The sequence below is a fragment of the Rhinolophus ferrumequinum genome, chromosome X (assembly GCF_004115265.2).
Source record: "Rhinolophus ferrumequinum isolate MPI-CBG mRhiFer1 chromosome X, mRhiFer1_v1.p, whole genome shotgun sequence".
In the NCBI taxonomy this organism is placed as follows: domain Eukaryota; kingdom Metazoa; phylum Chordata; class Mammalia; order Chiroptera; family Rhinolophidae; genus Rhinolophus; species Rhinolophus ferrumequinum.
In genome coordinates this window covers 89869725-89888906 of record NC_046284.1, presented here as the reverse complement: position 1 = coordinate 89888906, position 19182 = coordinate 89869725, and the positions used below count along the sequence as shown (strand labels likewise).

Sequence of the window (19182 nt, the reverse complement as noted above, 5' to 3'; positions counted from 1 at the left end):
TACACTGTCATGCAATTATCAGTTTACATGACTGTCTTCCTCCTGAATCTGAATTTTCTGGGGGAAGGAAATGTGCCTTTGAATTCCCAGTGCCTCGCGTGGCACCTGACATACAATAGGTGCCCAATAGTGGTCAGTTACTGAAATACATTTATATAGTAACTCAGAGAAATTGAAAATGCTTTAGTGAGGCTTTCATGTCTACAATCATCAGCCTCTTCTTAAAGGTGGAGAACTTGGGTTTTCCTTTTGACACTAGTACCCAACAATGAACTTGCCTGGCACATAGCAGGCCTAAGATAAATGTTTGCAGACACAAATGGAAAGTTACAGATTCCGTCCACAAATAAAGGCATTCAAGTCATTAGGAGAAAATTCTCTATTCCATGGTCCTAAACACTATCTACTTGCCATCAGCCAGCTACCTAAAATGGATCACCTGGGTCATGAGAGGAAACAGTTTAGCAGCAGCAGGCTCTTCATGGTGGGTCACTACACTCATTACACTGTCCTTTGCAAAAGGTTGATTACTTGGTTCAACTGATGCAACAATCCAATAATAGTTCTAAATAGCATTTCTTGCAAAGGTAGAGAATTAGGAGGCTGAGATGTGACTGAAAAAAGGTAGATACAGAAAGAACTGCCCTAAGGTAAAACTATGAAACTTTCCCCCTTTGCCTCCAGCATAACCTCTTCTCTTTTCTGCAGTCTAGTTCCTCATTTCAGTCCATCCTTCCTTTTGCCCTTAGTCCCAGGTACTGATTTTTCATACATAGCCTCCTCTTGGAAGAGAGTAGATGTGATAAGAGTAAATGTGGTAAGACTCTAATATTGTGCTATCCAATACAGTAGCTACTAGTTGCATGTGGCTTTTTACATTTGAATTTGAAGCAATTAAAACAAAATAAAATAGAGAAAATTTGTTTCTCAGTTTCACTAGCTACATTTCAAGTGTTCAACATTCCGGAATCTAGCTCTTTAGTGAATATCCCTGTAATGTTCTACTCAATACAGTAACACACTTGTTGAATACATACGAATTAACAAATTGATTTAATTTAATATAGTAGAATCTTGACATAAATAAGAAATTGCCTGGACATTTTCAGAATCCTCACCTTTGTGAATAGCTTTATAAACTCATACTTTTGAAAACTGTATTAGAAAATATTAATAAACTATGTTCACAAGATTTTGTGGAAGGATTAAATAAACTTCGTGTTGAATTATAAAATGAGTTGGTCATATTCCAAGGGAAGTCAATTCCATGAGCTTGTGCCAATATATTTTATTTGATAGAATTGTACTTGGAACTTGGACTAATGTTTTATGTCCAGTATTCTAATAAAAACAGTTACATGTAAATTCATGTCTTTACACCAAGTTTCTTTGACCTTCTCCCAAAGATCTTTATTTAAGGAGAGTACTTACTCTTTTTCCTCCAGAAGGGCTCTTTATAATAAACCATACACTTGATGACTGAACCCAAAGGCACACGAGTGATCAGCTGGTTTCTCATCATTGGCAGAGGGGGATTGAAATGAATCTTCATGCCCAGAGTAGGAGGAACAGCACTAATTACATACTTAGCCTGAAAGAAAACAATGTGGTTAAACATTGTTCACAGCTTGTTTTTGCTTATTTCCTAATGTTTTTCCTTCATTTTACCCTTGTCACCTCCTTCAGTCTCTTCTTAACAGAAAAAGTGGAAGGATCTTGTTAAAACCAAAATAAGCCCTTATTGTTCCCTAGTTCAAAACCTCCAATGACTTCCCATCACACATAGAATCAAAACCAAGTTCCACAGTCACTTCCAAGACCATACATGAAATGTATCCCTGTTATATCTTTGATCTCACCTCCTATTACTCTTCCCCTCAATCCTTAGTTCTGCCACTTTGACCATCTTGCTGTTCTTTTATCATGTCAGGATTCCTTCAACCTCAGGGTCTTTGCACTGGCTATTCTGTCTACCTGGAATACTCTTCCATCAGATAGCCACATGGATCAATTCCTCATCTCTTTTGGTGCTGTGCTCAAACATCAGTGAGACCTTCATTGATGACCTGTTTAAAATTTCATGACCAGTTGTCTCACCCCACCTTCTGCCACATGCTCTCCCCCTTCCCTGTTTGATTTTTTCCATGGTACTTATCACTATCTGGCATACTCTATATTTTAACTATACATTTGGTTATGGCCTTTTTTCTTCACTAGAATGTAAGCCACATGAAGGTAGAGAATTTTATCTGTTTTGTTCACTGTTATATTCCCAACTCCTAGAATAATGCCAGGCAAATAGGAGGCTCTTGATATTTATTATTAAATAAACATTTTCTTTGTTTTTCTAATTATGTAGGAGTTCAATACAGAAGATTAATAATATGTTTTTATAGCCCTCCCCCTCCCAAATATTCTGGCTCTCTTTTCCTTTTTTTTTCAGATAGAGTTGGCCTTTTCACTTTTGGCAAAAGTATTATCTATGAAGTCTGGAATATTCTTGGCTTTATTTGAGCTTTGGTTATTATGGGACTCTGGTCTTGTCCCTCTAGTTTCAGGCTCTTGGTTACCTCATACACCTCATGATTTAGGGTCTCCACAAGGACATTTTCTCCTGTCTGGTCAATGTGGGTCACAGGCCTCTCCAGCTTCACTCGGTCCCCAAGGAGGTCCATTATCCGCTCACTCACTTGACCAGATCCTCCCACAAATTTCCTCTCCTGAAGAAGAAAAACGGACTCAAGAGCTAGGTAGGAAATATAGGAATGCGTATAAATTATTAAACTGGTAGTTTTCTTTGTAAATCTTCATGTGAGATACATAAAATTTCATTTTGCTGTTGTGAATAGTGTATTTCACCATTGTTTTCTAACTAGTTATTGCTGGCTTTTGACAAAGTTACAGGTTTTCTAACGGTCACCTTCCAGGCTATGCTTTTGAAGATTTCCAGGCTCCAACCTCAGCTCAACAACCTCAGCCTGACCCCATACCCCACCTGTCTGGTCACTACCCCTGCTCTATGTCACATCTGCCGCCTTTTGTTGGATTGCTGGGTCTGGTGAAGTTCTACCTACAGCTGGGCCACCAGTTGCCTGAGCTTGTTTTCCCCATCCTTATTACTCAGGCTCAGAACCTTTTTAGCCGACCCATCCCCAGGCCAGCCTACTCCCTGTTGCCGGCTGCCCATCTCATCCTGGGTCAGGTGCCTGCTGCTTCTGGGGTCAGTGAGGTCATTTTTACCTCACTGCACCCACCTGTCCAAGCCCTGCTAAAGCTTCCAAAGGTTCTTCATGATCATGCATACAGTTGAGCTCACTGCCTCCTCCTAAATTTTCAGTCCAGTTAATTTTTGAAAGACTATTTCAAATGGGTTTAGAAAGAAGGAAAAAGAGAAGGAGAAGAGGAAGAAAAGGAGGAGAGGAGAAGGAGAAAAGAGGGAAATGAGGAGGAATGGGGGAGGAAGAAGAAAGAGAGGAAAGGAAAATGACTACCAACCTGACTATATAAGAACTCTAATCCACTTCCCACTGTGCCAAGCGTAGTGCCTTACATAATGTTGGGGGTCAGGAAATAGGCAATGAATGAATGAATGAATTCCATTTGCTGTGTGTGCTTTAAATTGAAAATGTGTTTCTGACTTTCCAAAAAGTGCTCAAGTTATGTTCATCAGATGATCTACAAACTTATGAAATAATAACCAAATGTATACCTAATTGGAAAATTGCAAAAGTACATATAAAGAGACAAGCCTAATCTTAAAATTACATTGGCTGATGGGTTCTCATATTGAATACCTAACAACAGACTGTTCCTCACAAAAGCCACTTTGAGCGCTCAAGAGAAAGCTCTAAAAGCCGCAAGCCTGCCTCCTGTTTCATTTGTTCATGATTGAAGGATGATGCCAAACTTTCATTTAGGCAGTGGTAGTTTTCTGTTGGAATGGTGGGGGTATGGATGGGTACCTGCCCTCCATTGGTTGTTGAGATGATCCTCGTAGTGCCCCCACACTGCTTCACATACCACAGGAACCAGAGAGCAGAGACCTCATGGGTCTCGGCAGTGACACACAGGTTCACAAAGAGAGTAGCAAGCTTCTTTGCAGATCTGCTCAGGAAGAAAAAAGAGTAAAATTGCCAAATGCAAGAGAACATCATTGTCATTCTCTGGAAATTATTCAAGCAATAATTTTACTTGGCTGAATTTGGCACAATTTGACAAGTCACAGAAAATTGTCACTAGAATCCTGTATTATACAACAAGACAGCAGAAATTTGGGGAGTATGAGATTTATTTCCCCTTAACCAAAATACCTTACTCAGAGTCAGCTTGCATTCCATATTCTATTCTGTCATGACTTCTCCCCACATACTTGCTACTCTTCCAGTGATCCCTACCTCAGTAAAAGGCATCAACATTCATCCAATTGCTAAGGCCAGCACTCTAGAAATCAACCTTAATTTCTCTCTTTCCATCACTCTCCCCCATCCAATCTATCAGTAAGTCCTGTTGTCTTTCACCACATGACTCCACCTTCACCACCACCAATTTAGCATCATCTCTTGCCAGAAGCATTGCAATTATCTCTTACAGACTGGTGTCTACCTCCACTTTCCTCAATTCGTATCTATTCAGTACACTCAAATTCAGAATATTTTTACCTCCCTCTCCTCAATGGTGCTCTTTCTAAAGTGTAAATCAAATCCTGTCTTTCCTGCTGAAAAACCTCCAGTGGCATCCTATCAAAACCATAATAAGATTTAGAGATTTGGATGTCATCAAAATGGCGGCGTGAGGTGAGCCTCTGTAAATCTTCCCCGGAATTTACAACTAATCAAACAACTATAACTCCACAAAGGACTCCCTGAACAGCAGAGAGACAAGATGAAGAGGCGCACTACTGAATTCATCTAACGGTGGGCAAATCAAAAGCGCAGGGGAGGAGGGAAGGGAGAAGTGCGGAGACAAAGCCGCCTGGGCACAGGGCGCAGACCTAGCTCAGTGCTCCGAGCTGGCTGCATCCCAGAACTACCTCAGCTGCTGGAGAGGGAAGAATTCAGACTGCAAGGGCTCAGCTTATGGCCCACAGGGCTGAGGGGGCAGCATATAACACGGCTGAACCCAATGCTCAGGGCAGAGAGACCTCTGACAAGGGACAGTGGGAAGACGGCTGAAAAGAGTGGTTTACGCCCTCACTGCCAAGCAGAGAATGGAAGCCTTAGGCACAGAGATTAGCCGCCCCTTCCCTACCCTACCATAACTCTCCCCGTGCCCACCTGCCTGGTGATAGAAGCCGAACAGGAGCAGCATAAGATCAAAAGAACAGAATATTTGCCGTTCTGAGAACTGTGGAATGCAGACACAGATTCGCAGCCCAACTAGTTCCAGCAAAGGGGAGGGAGGGGCGGAAGAAGGATCGGCTGTGGTGGTGGACGCTGCCATTGCTCTGGGCCACCTCTCACAACTCACCCCGCCCTTGGCCCCACCTACCTGGGCAGACCCCTGCAGGAGTAAACAGATCTGCTGAAACATACGGGCTCTGAATCTAGTGCAGAAGAGCTTTGGAACTTCAAAAGCTCTCCCCATCCCACACGGACACTGCGCCCTGTGACCCAGGTGAACTATTAACAGAGGAGAAGCCCGTCTCCCAGGGAATCCCCCCATTGTGTGAGAAGCTGGAATAGTGCAGAGAAAACACAGCACTACCATGTGAGAGAGAAAAAAAGGCTGCAGTCAGAGAGAAAATAAAACATTCCACCAACAAGTACAGGAAAAGAAAAGAAAGACCTGTTCCTATAAAGCTGTTGCAGAAGCCACACCTGCAGATGTCTAGGAAGAGAAATAATAAATCAGTACTTGTCATGAATAACCAAGGCAATCAGAAAGCTCAGAAAGAAAGTGAAAACTCTCCAGCAAAGGAACTTAAAGATATGTAAATAGGTGACTTAAATGACAGAGAATTCAAGATTGCAATTCTGAAAAAAATCAACGACATGCAAGAAAACACAGAAAGGCAATTTAATGAACTCAGAAACACAATCAAAGAACAACACAGCATTATACGAAAGAGATTGAAATTTTTAAAAAGAACCAAATAGAATTTCTGGAGATTAAGAACTCAATAGAAGAAATTAAGAAAGAAATAGCCAGCTTAGGTAGTAGAGTTGACCAGATGTAGGAAAGATTCAGTGACATCGAAAATAGAAACCTGGAAAAGACATGGATGGAAGAAGAAAGAGACTCAAGACTTAAAAGAAATGAAAGAACTCTACAAGAACTTTCTGACTCCATCAGAAAGAGCAATATAAGAATAAAGGGCATACCAGAAGGAGAAGAAAGAGAAGGGAAGAAGAATATATTCAAACAAGTTGCCAATGACAACTTCCCAAACTTGTGGACAGAACTGGATCCTCGAATCCAAGAAGCAAATAGAACACCTAACTACCTCAATCCCAACAGGCCTTCTCCAAGGCACATTGTATTGAAGCTGTCTAAAATCAACGACAAAGAAAGAATCCTCAAGGCAGCCAGGGAAAAGAAGATGGTAACCTACAAAGGAAAGCCCATTAGATTATCATCAGATTTTTCAGCAGAAACTCTACAAGCCAGGAGGGCGTGGAACCAAATACTCACACTATTGAAAGAGAGAAATTATGAGCCAAGAATAATGTACCCAGCAAAGATGTCCTTTAGATATGAAGGAGGAATAACGACCATTCCAGACATATAGAAGCTGAGGGAATTTTCTAATACATGACCTGCACTAGAAGAAATACTAAAGGAGGCTATTCGGCCACCATCAACAGGGACAATTTGTGGCAAACAAAACATAAAAAGGGGAGAATAAAGGCCTGAACTGGAATATGGGAATGGAGAAAGTAAGCGTGTTGAAGAAAATGGAATACTCTAAATATCAAACTTTCTTTTCCATAAAATTCAGGGTAACCATTCAAAAAAAATCCAGAACTGAAATATATACTGTAATAAAAGAAGAAACACAGGGAAACATCATTGAATACCATCACACAGAAATCATAGACAACAACAAAAAGGCAAAGAAACAATGGAGACACAGCCTTACCAGAAAACTAAAGATAGAATGACAGGAAATCGTCACATATCAATAATCACCCTACATGTAAATGGACTGAACTCACCAATAAAAAGGCACAGAGTAGCAGATTGGATCAAAAAACTAAACCCAACCATATGCTGTCTCCAAGAGACACGTCTCAGCTACAAGGACAAGCATAGACTCAAAGTGAAAGGGTAGAAATTGACACTCCAAGCAAATGCTATCCAGAGAAAATCAAGGGTAGCCATAATGATATCAGATGAAGCAGACTTCAGGGTGAAAAAGGCAATAAGAGACAAAGATGGACATTGCATAATGGTGAAGCAGACTATACAACAAGAAGACATAACAGTCATCAATATTTATGCCCCCATTCAGGGAGTACCTAAATATACCAAGCAACTACTAACAGACGTAAAGGGAGAAATTGACCAAAACACAATTATATTAGGGGACATAAATACATCGTTGACAGCTATGGATAGATCATCCAAACAGAAAATAAATAATGAAATAACAGTCCTAAATGAGACATCAACTGAAATGGACATAATTCACACATATAGAGCACTTCATCCTAAAACATCAGACTATACATTTTTTTCTAGTGTACAGGGAACATTCTCAAGGATAGACCATATATTGGGAAATAAAAGCAGCCTCAGCAAATATAAGAAGATTGAAATCATACCAAGCATATTCTCTGATCACAAGGCTTTGAAATTGGATATCAACTGCAAAAAGAAAGCAGGAAAAAGTACAAACACTTGGAGATAAAACAATATAATTTTAAAGAACGACAGGGTCAAAGAAGAAATTAGAGGAGAGATCAAAAGATACATAGAAACACATAACAATGAAAATACATCCTACCAAAATTTTTGGGATGCAGCGAAAGCAGTTTTAAGAGGGAAATTTATATCATTACAGATCTATCTCAAGAAACAAGAAAAATCCCAAATAAATAACCTCATGTTACACTTTAAAGAACTAGAAAAAGAAGAACAAATGAAACCCAAGGTCACAGAAGAAAGGAAATAACAAAAATCTGAGCAGAACTAAATGAAATAGAGAACAAAAAGACAATAGAAAAAATTAATGTGACAAAGAGCTGGTTCTTTGAAAAGATTAACAAAATTAACAAACCCTTGGCTAGACTCGCTAAGATAAAAAGAGAGAAGACACTAATTAACAAAATCAGAAATGAAAAAAGGGAAGTTATCACGGACACCACAGAAATACAAAGGATCATCCAAGAATACTATGAAGGACTATATGCCATCAAATTCAATTACCTAGAAGAAATGAACAAGTTCTGAGAAACATATAGCCCTCCTAGGCTGAACCATAAAGAACTGGAAAATCTAAACAGACCGATCACCAGTAACGAAAGTGAATCATTCATCAAAAACCTTCCCAAAAGCAAAAGTCCGGGACCAGATGGTTTCACTAGTGAATTCTACCAAACCTTCATAGAGGATCTAATACCAATCCTGCTCAAATTCTTCCAAAAATTTGAAGAAGAGACAGTAGTCCCTAATTCATTTTATGAGGCCAACATTACCCTGATGCCAACACCTGGTAAGGACAACACAAAAAAAGAAAACTACAGATCAATATCTCTGATGAATATAGAGGCAAAAATCTTAAACAAAATTCTAGCAAATCGAATACAACAATGCATTAAAAAGACTATTCATCACGATCAAGTGGGGTTCATCCTCGGGGCACAAGGATGGTTCAACATCCGCAAATCCATCAATGTGATACATCACATAAACAAAATAAGGACAAAAATCATATGATTATATCAATTGATGCAGAAAAAGCATTTGACAAGATACCGCATCCATTTATGATTGAAACACTTAATAAAATATGTATAGAAGGAAAATACCGTAGCATAATAAAGGCCATATATGACAAGCCCTCAGCTAATCTCATAATTAATGGTGAAAAACTGAAGCCCTTTGCTCTACGTTCAGGAACACGACAGGGCTGTCCTCTAGCACCTCTGCTTTTCAACATAGTGTTGGAAGTCCTTGCCAGAGCAATTAGGCAAGAGAAACAAATAAAAAATCCAAATTGGGAATGAAGAAGTTAAATTGTCACTCTTTGCAGATGACATGATGCTATATATAGTAAACCCTAAAGACTACACCAAAAACTATGAGAAACAATCAACGAATACCGTGAAGTTGCTGGCTAAAAAATCAATGTACAGAAGTCCATTGCATTCCTATATACTAACAATGAAATCTCAGAAAAAGAAATACAAAAAAACAATTCCTTTTGCAATTGCAGCAAAAAGAATAAAATACCTAAGAATAAACTTAACCAAGGATGTGAAAGACCTATATGCTGAAAACTATAGGACATTTTTGAAAGAAATTGAAGAAGATGCAAAGAAATGGAAAGACATTCTGTGCTCATGGATTGCAAGAATCAACATAGTTAAAATGGCCATATTACCCAGAGCAATATACAGATTTAATGCAATCCCCATGAAAATCCCAATGGCATTTTTTAAAGAAATAGAACAAAAAATCATCAGATTTGTTTGGAACCACAAAAGACCCCGAATAGCCAAGGCAATCTTAAGAAAAGAGAACAATACTGGAGTTATCATACTCCCTGACTTTAGCTTGTACTACAGGGCTACAATAATCAAAACAGCATGGTATTGGCAGAAAAACAGACACATAGACCAATGGAATACAATTGAGAATCCAGAAATAAAACCACATAAATATGGACAGATAATTTTTGATAAAGAAGCAAAAAACATACAATGGAGAAAAGACAGCCTCTTAAATAAATGGTGCTGGGAGTATTGGATAGCCACTTGCAAAAGAATGAAACTGGACTGCTATCTGTCACCACGTACCAAAATTAATTCAAAATGGATCAAAGAGTTAAGTATAAGACCTGACACAATAAACTGCATAGAAGAAAACATAGGTACTAAACTTATGGACCTTGGGTTCAAAGAGCATTTTATGAATTTGACTCCAAAGGCAAGGGACGTAAAAGCTAAAATTAACGAATGGGACTATATGAAACTTAAAAGCTTCTGCACAGCAAAAGAAACCATCGACAAAATAAAGAGGAAACCGATTGAATGGGAGAAAATCTTTGCAAACAGTGCCTCCGATAAGGGGCTAATATCCAAAATATACAAGGAGTACATGCAACTCAACAACAAAAAAACAAACAACCCAATTGAAAAATGGGCAGAGAATCTGAAGAGACATTTCTCCAAAGAGGACATACAAATGGCAAATAGACATATGGAAAAATGCTGAACATCACTAATCATCAGAGAAATGCAAATAAAAACCACAATGAGATATCACCTCACCCCAGTCAGAATGGGTACCATCAACAAGACAAATAATAACAAGTTTTTGAGAGGCTGTGGAGAAAAAGGAACCCTCATACACTGTTGGTGGGAATGCAGAACGGTGCAGCCACTATTGAAGGCAGTGTGGAGGTTCCTCAAAAAATTACGAATAGAATTACCATATGACCCAGCAATCCCTCTCCTGGGTATCTACCCAAAACATCTGAAAACATTTGTACATAAAGACACGTGTGCTCCAATGTTCATTGCAGCTTTGTTTACGGTGGCCAAGACATGGGAACAACCAAAATGTCCTTCGATAGATGAATGGATAAAGAAGTTGTGGTGTATATACACAATGGAATACTATTCGGCAGTAAGAAAAAATGATATAGGGACATTTGTGACAACATGGATGGATGTTGAGAGTAAGATGCTAAGCGAAATAAGTCAGATGGAAAAAGCAGAGAACCATATGATTTCACTGATATGTGGTATATAAACCAAAAACAACAAAAGAACAAGACAAACAAATGAGACACAACAACTCACAGACACAGACAATAGTTTACTTGTTACCAGAGTGTAAGAGGTGTGGGGGGTGGGAGATGAGGGTAAGGGGGATCAAATATATGGTGATGGAAGGAGAACTGACTCTGGGTGGTGAACACACAATGTAATTTATAGATTATGTGATACAGAATTGTACACCTGAAATCTATGTAATTTTACTAACAATTGTCACCCCAATAAATTAAAAAAAAAAAAGATTCAGAGACTTTACTATGGCCTCCAAAGTCCCAAGTCATTTAGCCCATGCCTACCTTCTCTATATCATCCTGTACCCTCTCTACTAATTGTAATGTCTCCTCAGAGGTGAATTCTTATATGTCTATGAAAATGAGCACTGGCTTCCACACTCCCAGCACTTTGTCATTCTCTATCTTTTTATCATAGTATAGTATCTTTAGAAATTCTTTTACTGTCTTATTTTATCTTCATTATTATTAGTTTTGTTGCTGTCTCCCCCTCTAGAATATCAAAAAATGAGAACAGGAATCTTAACTTTCTTGCTTACCATAGTGTCCCCTTTAATAAAAGTGCCTGGGACATAGTAAGCACTCAATAATTACTTTTTGGAAAATTAATGAATGTTTGATGAGAAATATCAATTAAATATTTTTAAAATTATCTATAATGCACAAAGAATACACTAGGTGCTGTACCAAACAAAGAATTAGTCAGTTATCTATTCAGATATTTTACTTCCTAATGGGAGACAAGCTCAAAGGATGGATGAGGGGAAAAGCAATTAATAGAGCATAGATAGGTCAACTTTTACTTGGAGTTGTCAGGTAAATGGTGAGAAGTTATATCCTACCTACAGGCACACCAGAAAGTGAATTATTTCATGCCATTCCAATGACTCAGTTATATCTAACACACCTGAAAATTCACCAGTAGTAATGTGTACTCTGGGATATATTTAATAAGCACCAATCCCCCTTCTGACTTTGACATAAAGTTTGTGTGTTGTTAATATGGTTAGGTCTGAGGCAGAATTTGCCACCACGTAGTGCTGACAATGGGTGGAATAAATAATACTGTCTTCCATTTATTGAACTCTTTCACACTCTATGGTTTTTTTTTTCCACACTCTATGGTTTTTAAATTTATTGTCTTATTGAATTGTCACAATAACTGTAAGAGAGCTATTATTTTTCCCCAGTTCACAAGCCCCAAAACAATCTCAAAGAGGTTAGTAATATGTAATATACAGCTCATTAAATGGTACAACTTCAAACTACATCATATCTGATTCAAACCTCATGTTTTTAATACCTCGAAATGCTTTATTATTAGTCAACTGACAAGTTGATTCAGGCCACCTCTCTACTCTAGTGTACCTTGACTCTGGAAGTTTGTAGAATCACAACTAACACATATACCAGTTACTGACAGTGTTTGCATTAGATTTTCAACCTGTATTAGATTTTCAGTCATAATAACCTGACAGAACTTTTATGAAAGCCCCATAATTTAGCCAGCAAATAGTGTAATATATATGTTCAAGTGATTTAGAGTTAGTTTTATAAGGTTCCTCATGATAACTGAAGGAATGGAAATTGCTGACTCAAGATTTCTTTGCAGAAGCAATTTGTGGCATCTATCGAAAGCAAATATCCAAACATTGGTTTAAAACGGTTTCACTTCTAAGTGAACACATCCTTTGCTGTTTCCTGATGTCTTATTTCTTTTATTCCTTCTTTTATAGGTGAATTGGGGCAGCAAAAGGTAAAGGGAGTAATAAATAACTAAAACTTAACGTTGCCCTAGCCAGACAGCCAATATTAAACAAAAATATTGCTACAATTGCAGTTGTTATTGCTGCAAATTTAGTGAGAAAGATATAATCCTAGTTTGAAATGGAGGGAGATCTAAAAGCAATTTTCTCTGGAGGACCAGGCTATTCCTAATCCATTATTTGATTTACTCTGGGAGTTTCAGTGAGAAAAGAAATGAGAAGAACAATATCTGAGGGAATGGAAGGTCAAGGAAGATAGTGCAATGATATTTTTGTATTCTTTGCCCCATTGACTTTTTAAAAGATAAATATCATTATATTTTCTACATGAAAAATAGATACACATATAAAATTTGGAAAGTTCATAAAATAAAAAGGTAAGAGAATGAGTATCTTCCATATTTCTGCTCCCCAAAAGATAGTCACTAGTATCATTTTGATGCAGTATTTTTAGTTATAGGTTATAAAAAGGGTATTTACAAAGCTATGACAATATTGTGAATTTAATTTGTGTTTCTGTAAAGTACTTTATAAATAATAACTGAAAGAGTAATCAATAGTAGTCTTTTAATGTATGATTATGCTTTAGTTTGAATTATGATAGATTGAATAATCTGGGGATTAATTCCTTTAAAACCAGGAAATATATATCTTGCCTAGGAAAAGTTACAAAATTACCTTGTGTTCATATATTCTTTGAATGCTTTATATTGTCAGCCAACAACTAGAATTTCACTAAGGAGAGAACTAGGCCAAGGACTATGATAGAAAAATTCAGATTTCTGTGACCCCAAAGTAATATAATTAGTCCTATCTTCAAGGAGTTTTAAAGTTCTCTGGCGAGAAAACACCTAACTGAATTTATTAAAAGCTGTTCATGATCAAAATGGCAGCGTGAGGTGAACCTCTGTAAATCTCCCCAGGAATTTACAACTAATTGAACAACTATAACTCCACAAAGGACTCCCTGCACAGCAGACAGGGAAGACGAAGAGGTCCACTACTGAATTCACCTAAAAGTGGGCGAATCACGCCAGCGGGGGAGGAGGGAAGGGAGAAGTGCAGAGACGGAGCCGCACGGGCACAGGACGCAGACCTAAATCAGTGCTCTGAACTCTCTGTATCCCCAAACTACCACTGCGGGAGAGGGAAGAACTCGGACTGCTAGGGCTCCGCTTATGGCTCACAGGGCTGAAGAGGCAGCATATAACACGGCTGAACCCAACACTCACGGCAGAGACCTCGGAGAAAACACTGAGAGAAGAAGGCTGAAAACGGTGGTTTAAGCCCTCACTGACAAGCAGAGAATGGAAGCCTTAGGCACTGAGACTAGCCGCCCAATCCCTACCCTCCCAGAGATCGCAGTGCCGCGACATGCCCAGTGCTAGAAGTGGAACAGTAGCAGTGTCAGTTCAAAAGAACAGAATATTTGCTGTTCTGAGAACTGTGGACCACAGACACAGATTCACAGCCCACCTTGCTCCGGCAAAGGGGAGGGAGCTGAGGAAGCAGGACCGGCTATGGTGGTGGTAGCCACCATTGTTCTGGGCCACCTCTCACAACTCACCCCGCCCCGGGCCCCAACTATCTGGGTGGATCCCTGCAGGAGGAAACAGAACTGCTGAAACATACGGGCTCTGAATCTGGTGCAGGAAGAGCTTTGGAACTTCAAAAGCTCTCCACATCCCACATGGACACTACATGTGGGTCACAGTGCCCTGTGACCCACGAGAACTATTAACAGAGGAGAAGCCCATCTCCCAGGTAAACCCCCTATTGTGTGAGAAACTGGAATAGGGCAGAGAAAACATAGCACTACCGTGTGAGAGAGAAAAAAAGGCTGCAGTCGGAGAGAAAATAAAACAGTCTGCCAACAAGTACTGGAAAACAAAAGAAAGACATCTCCCTATCAACCTGTTGCAGAAGTCAAAACTGTAGGTGTCTATGAAGAGAAATAATAAATCAGTAATTGCCATAAATAACCAAGGCAACAAGACAGCTCAGAAAGAAAGTGAAAAGTCTCCAGAAAAGGAACTTAAAGATATGTAAATAGGTGACTTAAATGACAGAGAATTCAAGATTGCAATTCTGAAAAATCTCAATGAGATTCAAGAAAACACAGAAAGGCAGTTTAATGAACTCAGAAACACAACAAAGAACAACACAAGCATTTTAAGAAAGAGATTGAAATTTTAAAAAAGAACCAAATAGAATTTCTGGAGATTAAGAACTCAATAGAATAAATTAAGAAAGAAATAGCCAGCTTAGGTAGTACACCTGACCAGATGGAGGAAAGAATCAGTGACATCGAAATAGAAACCTGGAAAAGACATGGATGGAAGAAGAAAGAGACTCGAGACTTAAAAGAAATGAAAGAACTCTACAAGAACTTTCTGACTCCATCAGAAAGAGCAATATAAGAATAATGGGCATACCAGAAGGAGAAGAAAGAGAAAGGAAGAGAGAATATATTCAAAAAAATTGCCAATGACAACTTCCCAAACTTGTGGACAGAACTGGATCCTCAAATCCAAGAAGCAAATAGAACACCTAACTACCTCAATCCCAACAGGCCTTCTCCAAGGCACATTGTATTGAAGCTGTCTAAAATCAACGACAAAGAAAGAATCCTCAAGGCAGCCAGGGAAAAGATGACGGTAACCTACAATGGAAAGCCCATTAGATTATCATCAGATTTTTCAGCAGAAACTCTACAAGCCAGGAGGGAGTGGAACCAAATATTCAAACTATTGAAAGAGAGAAATTATGAGCCAAGAATAATGTACCCAGCAAAGATGTCCTTTAGATATGAAGGACGAATAATGACCTTTCCAGACATACAGAAGCTGAGGGAATTTTCTAATACACGACCTGCAATAGAAGAAATACTAAAGGAGGCTATTTGGCCACCATCAACAGGGACAATTTGTGGCAAACAAAACATAAAAAGGGGAGAATAAAGGCCTGAACCGGAATATGGGAATGGAGAAAGTAAGCGTGCTGAAGAAAATGGAATACTCTAAATATCAAACTTTCTTTTACATAAACTTCAGGGTAACCACTCAAAAAAAATCCAGAACTGAAATACATACTGTAATAAAAGAAGACACAGAGGGAAACATCATAGAATACCACCACACAGAAATCATAGACAACAACAAAAAGGCAAAGAAACAATGGAGACACAGCCTTACCAGAAAACTAAAGATAGAATGACAGGAAATCGTCACATATCAATAATCACCCTACATGTGAATGGACTGAACTCACCAATAAAAAGGCACAGAGTAGCAGATTGGATCAAAAAACTAAACCCAACCATATGCTGTCTCCAAGAGACACCTCTCAGATACAAGGACAAGCATAGACTCAAAGTGAAAGGGTGGAAATTGAAACTCCAAGCAAATGGTATCCAGGGAAAATCAGGTGTAGCCATAATAATATCAGATGAAGCAGACTTCAGGGTGAAAAAGGTAACAAGAGACAAAGGTGGACATTTCATAATGGTAAGAATCATACAACAAGAAGACATAACAGTCATCAATATTTATGCCCCCAATCAGGGAGCACCGAAATATACCAAGCAACTACTAACAGAACTAAAGGGAGGAATTGACCAAAACACAACTATACTAGGGGGACTTAAATACATCGTTGACATCTATGGATAGATCATCCAAAGAGAAAATAAATAATGAAATAACAGCCCTAAATGACACATCAACTGAAATGGACATAATTGACATATATAGAGCACTTCATCCTAAAACATCAGACTATACATTTTTTTCTAGTGTACAGGGAACATTCTCAAGGATAGACCATATATTGGGACATAAAATCAGCCTCAGCAAATATAAGAAGGTTGAAATCCTACCAAGCATATTCTCTGATCACAAGACTTCGAAATTGGATATCAACTGCAAAAAGAAAGCAGGAAAGAATACAAGTACGTGGAGATTAAACAACGTACTTTTAAAGAATGACCGGGTCAAAGAAGAAATTAGAGGAGAGATCAAAAGATACACGGAAACAAATGACAATGAAAATACATCCTACCAAATTTTTTGGGATGCAGCGAAAGCAGTTTTAAGAGGGAAATTTATATCATTACAGGCCTATCTCAAGAAACAAGAAAAATCCCAAATAAATAACCTCATGTTACACCTTAAAGAACTAGAAAAAGAAGAACAAATGAAACCCAAGGTCAGCAGAAGAAAGGAAATAACAAAAATCAGAGCAGAACTAAATGAAACAGAAAACAAAAAGACAATAGAAAAAATCAATGTGACAAAGAGCTGGTTCTTTGAAAAGATTAACAAAATTGACAAACCCTTGGCTAGACTCACTAAGATAAAAAGAGAGAAGACACTAACTAACAAAATCAGAAATGAAAAAGGGGAAGTTATCACGGACACTACAGAAATGCAAAGGATCATCCAAGAATACTATGAAGGACTATATGCCACCAAATTCAATAACCTAGAAGAAATGGACAAGTTCTGAGAAACATATAGCTTTCCTAAGCTGAACCATGAAGAACTGGAAAATCTAAACAGACTGATCACCAGTAAAGAAATTGAATCAGTCCTCCAAAATCTTCCCAAAAGCAAAAGTCCTGGACCAGATTGCTCCACTAGTGAATTCTACCAAACCTTCAAAGAGGATCTAATACCAATCCTGTTCAAACTCTTCCAAAAAATTGAAGAAGAGATAGTACACCCTAACTCATTTTATGAGGCCAATATTACCCTGATACCAAAATCTGGTAAGGAGAACAGAAAGAAAATTACAGACCAACATCTCTGAGAAATACAGATGCAAAAATCCTAAACAAAATTCTAACAAATCAAATACAACAATGCATTAAAAATATTACTCATCACGACCAAGTGGGGTTCATCCCGGGGCACAAGGATGGTTCAGAATGCCCAAATCTATCAATGCGATACATCACATAAACAAAATGAAGGACAAAAATCATATGATTATATCAATTGATGCAGAAAAAGCATTTGACATGATACAACATCCAGTTATGATTAAAACACTTCACAAAGTAGGTATAGAAGGAAAATACCTTAACATAATAAAGGCCATATATGACAAACCCTCAGCTAATCTTATAATTAATGGTGAAAAACTGAAGCCCTTTGCTCTATGTTCAGGAACACGACAGGGCTGTCCCCTATCACCTATGCTTTTCAACATAGTGTTAGAAGTCCTTGCCAGAGCAATCAGGCAAGAGAAAGAAATAAAAGGCATCCAAATTGGGCATGAAGAAGTTAAATTGTCACTCTTTGCAGATGACGTGATGCTTTACATAGAAAACCCTAAAGACTCCACCAAAAAGCGATGAGAAACAATCAACGAATACAGTAAAGTTGCTGGCTACAAAATCAACGTACAAAAGTCCATTGCATTCCTATATACTAACAATGAAATCTCAGAAAACGAAATACAAAAAAACAATTCCTTTTGCAATTGCAGCAAAAAGAATAAAATACCTAGGAATAAACTTAACCAAGGATGTGAAAGACTTATATGCTGAAAACTATAGGACATTTTTGAAAGAAATCGAAGAAGACACATAGAAATGGAAAGACATTCCATGCTCATGGATTGGAAGAATCAGCATAGTTAAAGTGGCCATGTTACCCAAAGCAATATACAGATTTAATGCAATCCCTATCAAAATCCCAAGGGCATTTTTTAAAGAAATAGAACAAAAAATCATCAGATTTGTTTGGAACCACAAAAGAGTCTGAATAGCCAAAGCAATCTTAAGAAAAAGAACAATACTGGAGGAATCACACTCCTTGACTTCAGCTTGTACTACAGGGCTACCAAAATCAAAACAGCATGGTATTGGCAGAAAAACAGACACATAGACCAATGCAATAGAATTGAGAACCCAGAAATAAAAGCACGTAAATATGGACAGATAATTTTGACAAAGAAGCAAAAACATACAATGGAGAAAAGACAGCCTCTTCAATAAATGGTGCTGGAGAATTGGATAGTCACGTGGAAAGAATGAAACTGGACTGCTATCTGTCACCACGTACCAAAATTAATTCAAAATGGATCAAAGACTTAAGCATAAGACCTAACACAATAAACTGCATAGAAGAAAACATAAGTACTAAACTTATGGACCTTGGGTTCAAAGAGCATTTTATGAATTTTACCCAAAGGCAAGGGAAGTAAAAGCTAATATTAACGAATGGGACTATCTGAAACTTAAAAGCTTCTGCACAGCAAAAGAAACCATCGACAAAATAAATTAGCAACCAACTGAATGGGAGATCTTTGCAAACAGTGCTTCTGATAAGGGGCTAATATCAAAATATACAAGGAACACATGCAACTCAACAACAAAAAAAACAAACAACCCAATGGAAAAATGGACAGACGACCTGAAGAGACATTTCTCCAAAGAGGACATACAAATGGCAAATA

At 38.2% G+C, this 19182-nt stretch overlaps 1 protein-coding gene across 1 annotated transcript in view; it reads right to left on the bottom strand.

Annotated features, from left to right (window-relative positions):
* Nucleotides 1-19182, bottom strand: part of MAOB (monoamine oxidase B) — a 161618-nt gene that overhangs the window by 24760 nt on the left and 117676 nt on the right. The window contains exons 6-8 of the mRNA XM_033115752.1: nucleotides 3963-4104; nucleotides 2571-2720; nucleotides 1432-1591 (exon numbers count right to left, since the gene is read on the bottom strand). Coding sequence (XP_032971643.1) covers nucleotides 1432-1591; nucleotides 2571-2720; nucleotides 3963-4104 — 452 coding nt within the window. The remainder of the gene's footprint in view (nucleotides 1-1431; nucleotides 1592-2570; nucleotides 2721-3962; nucleotides 4105-19182) is intronic.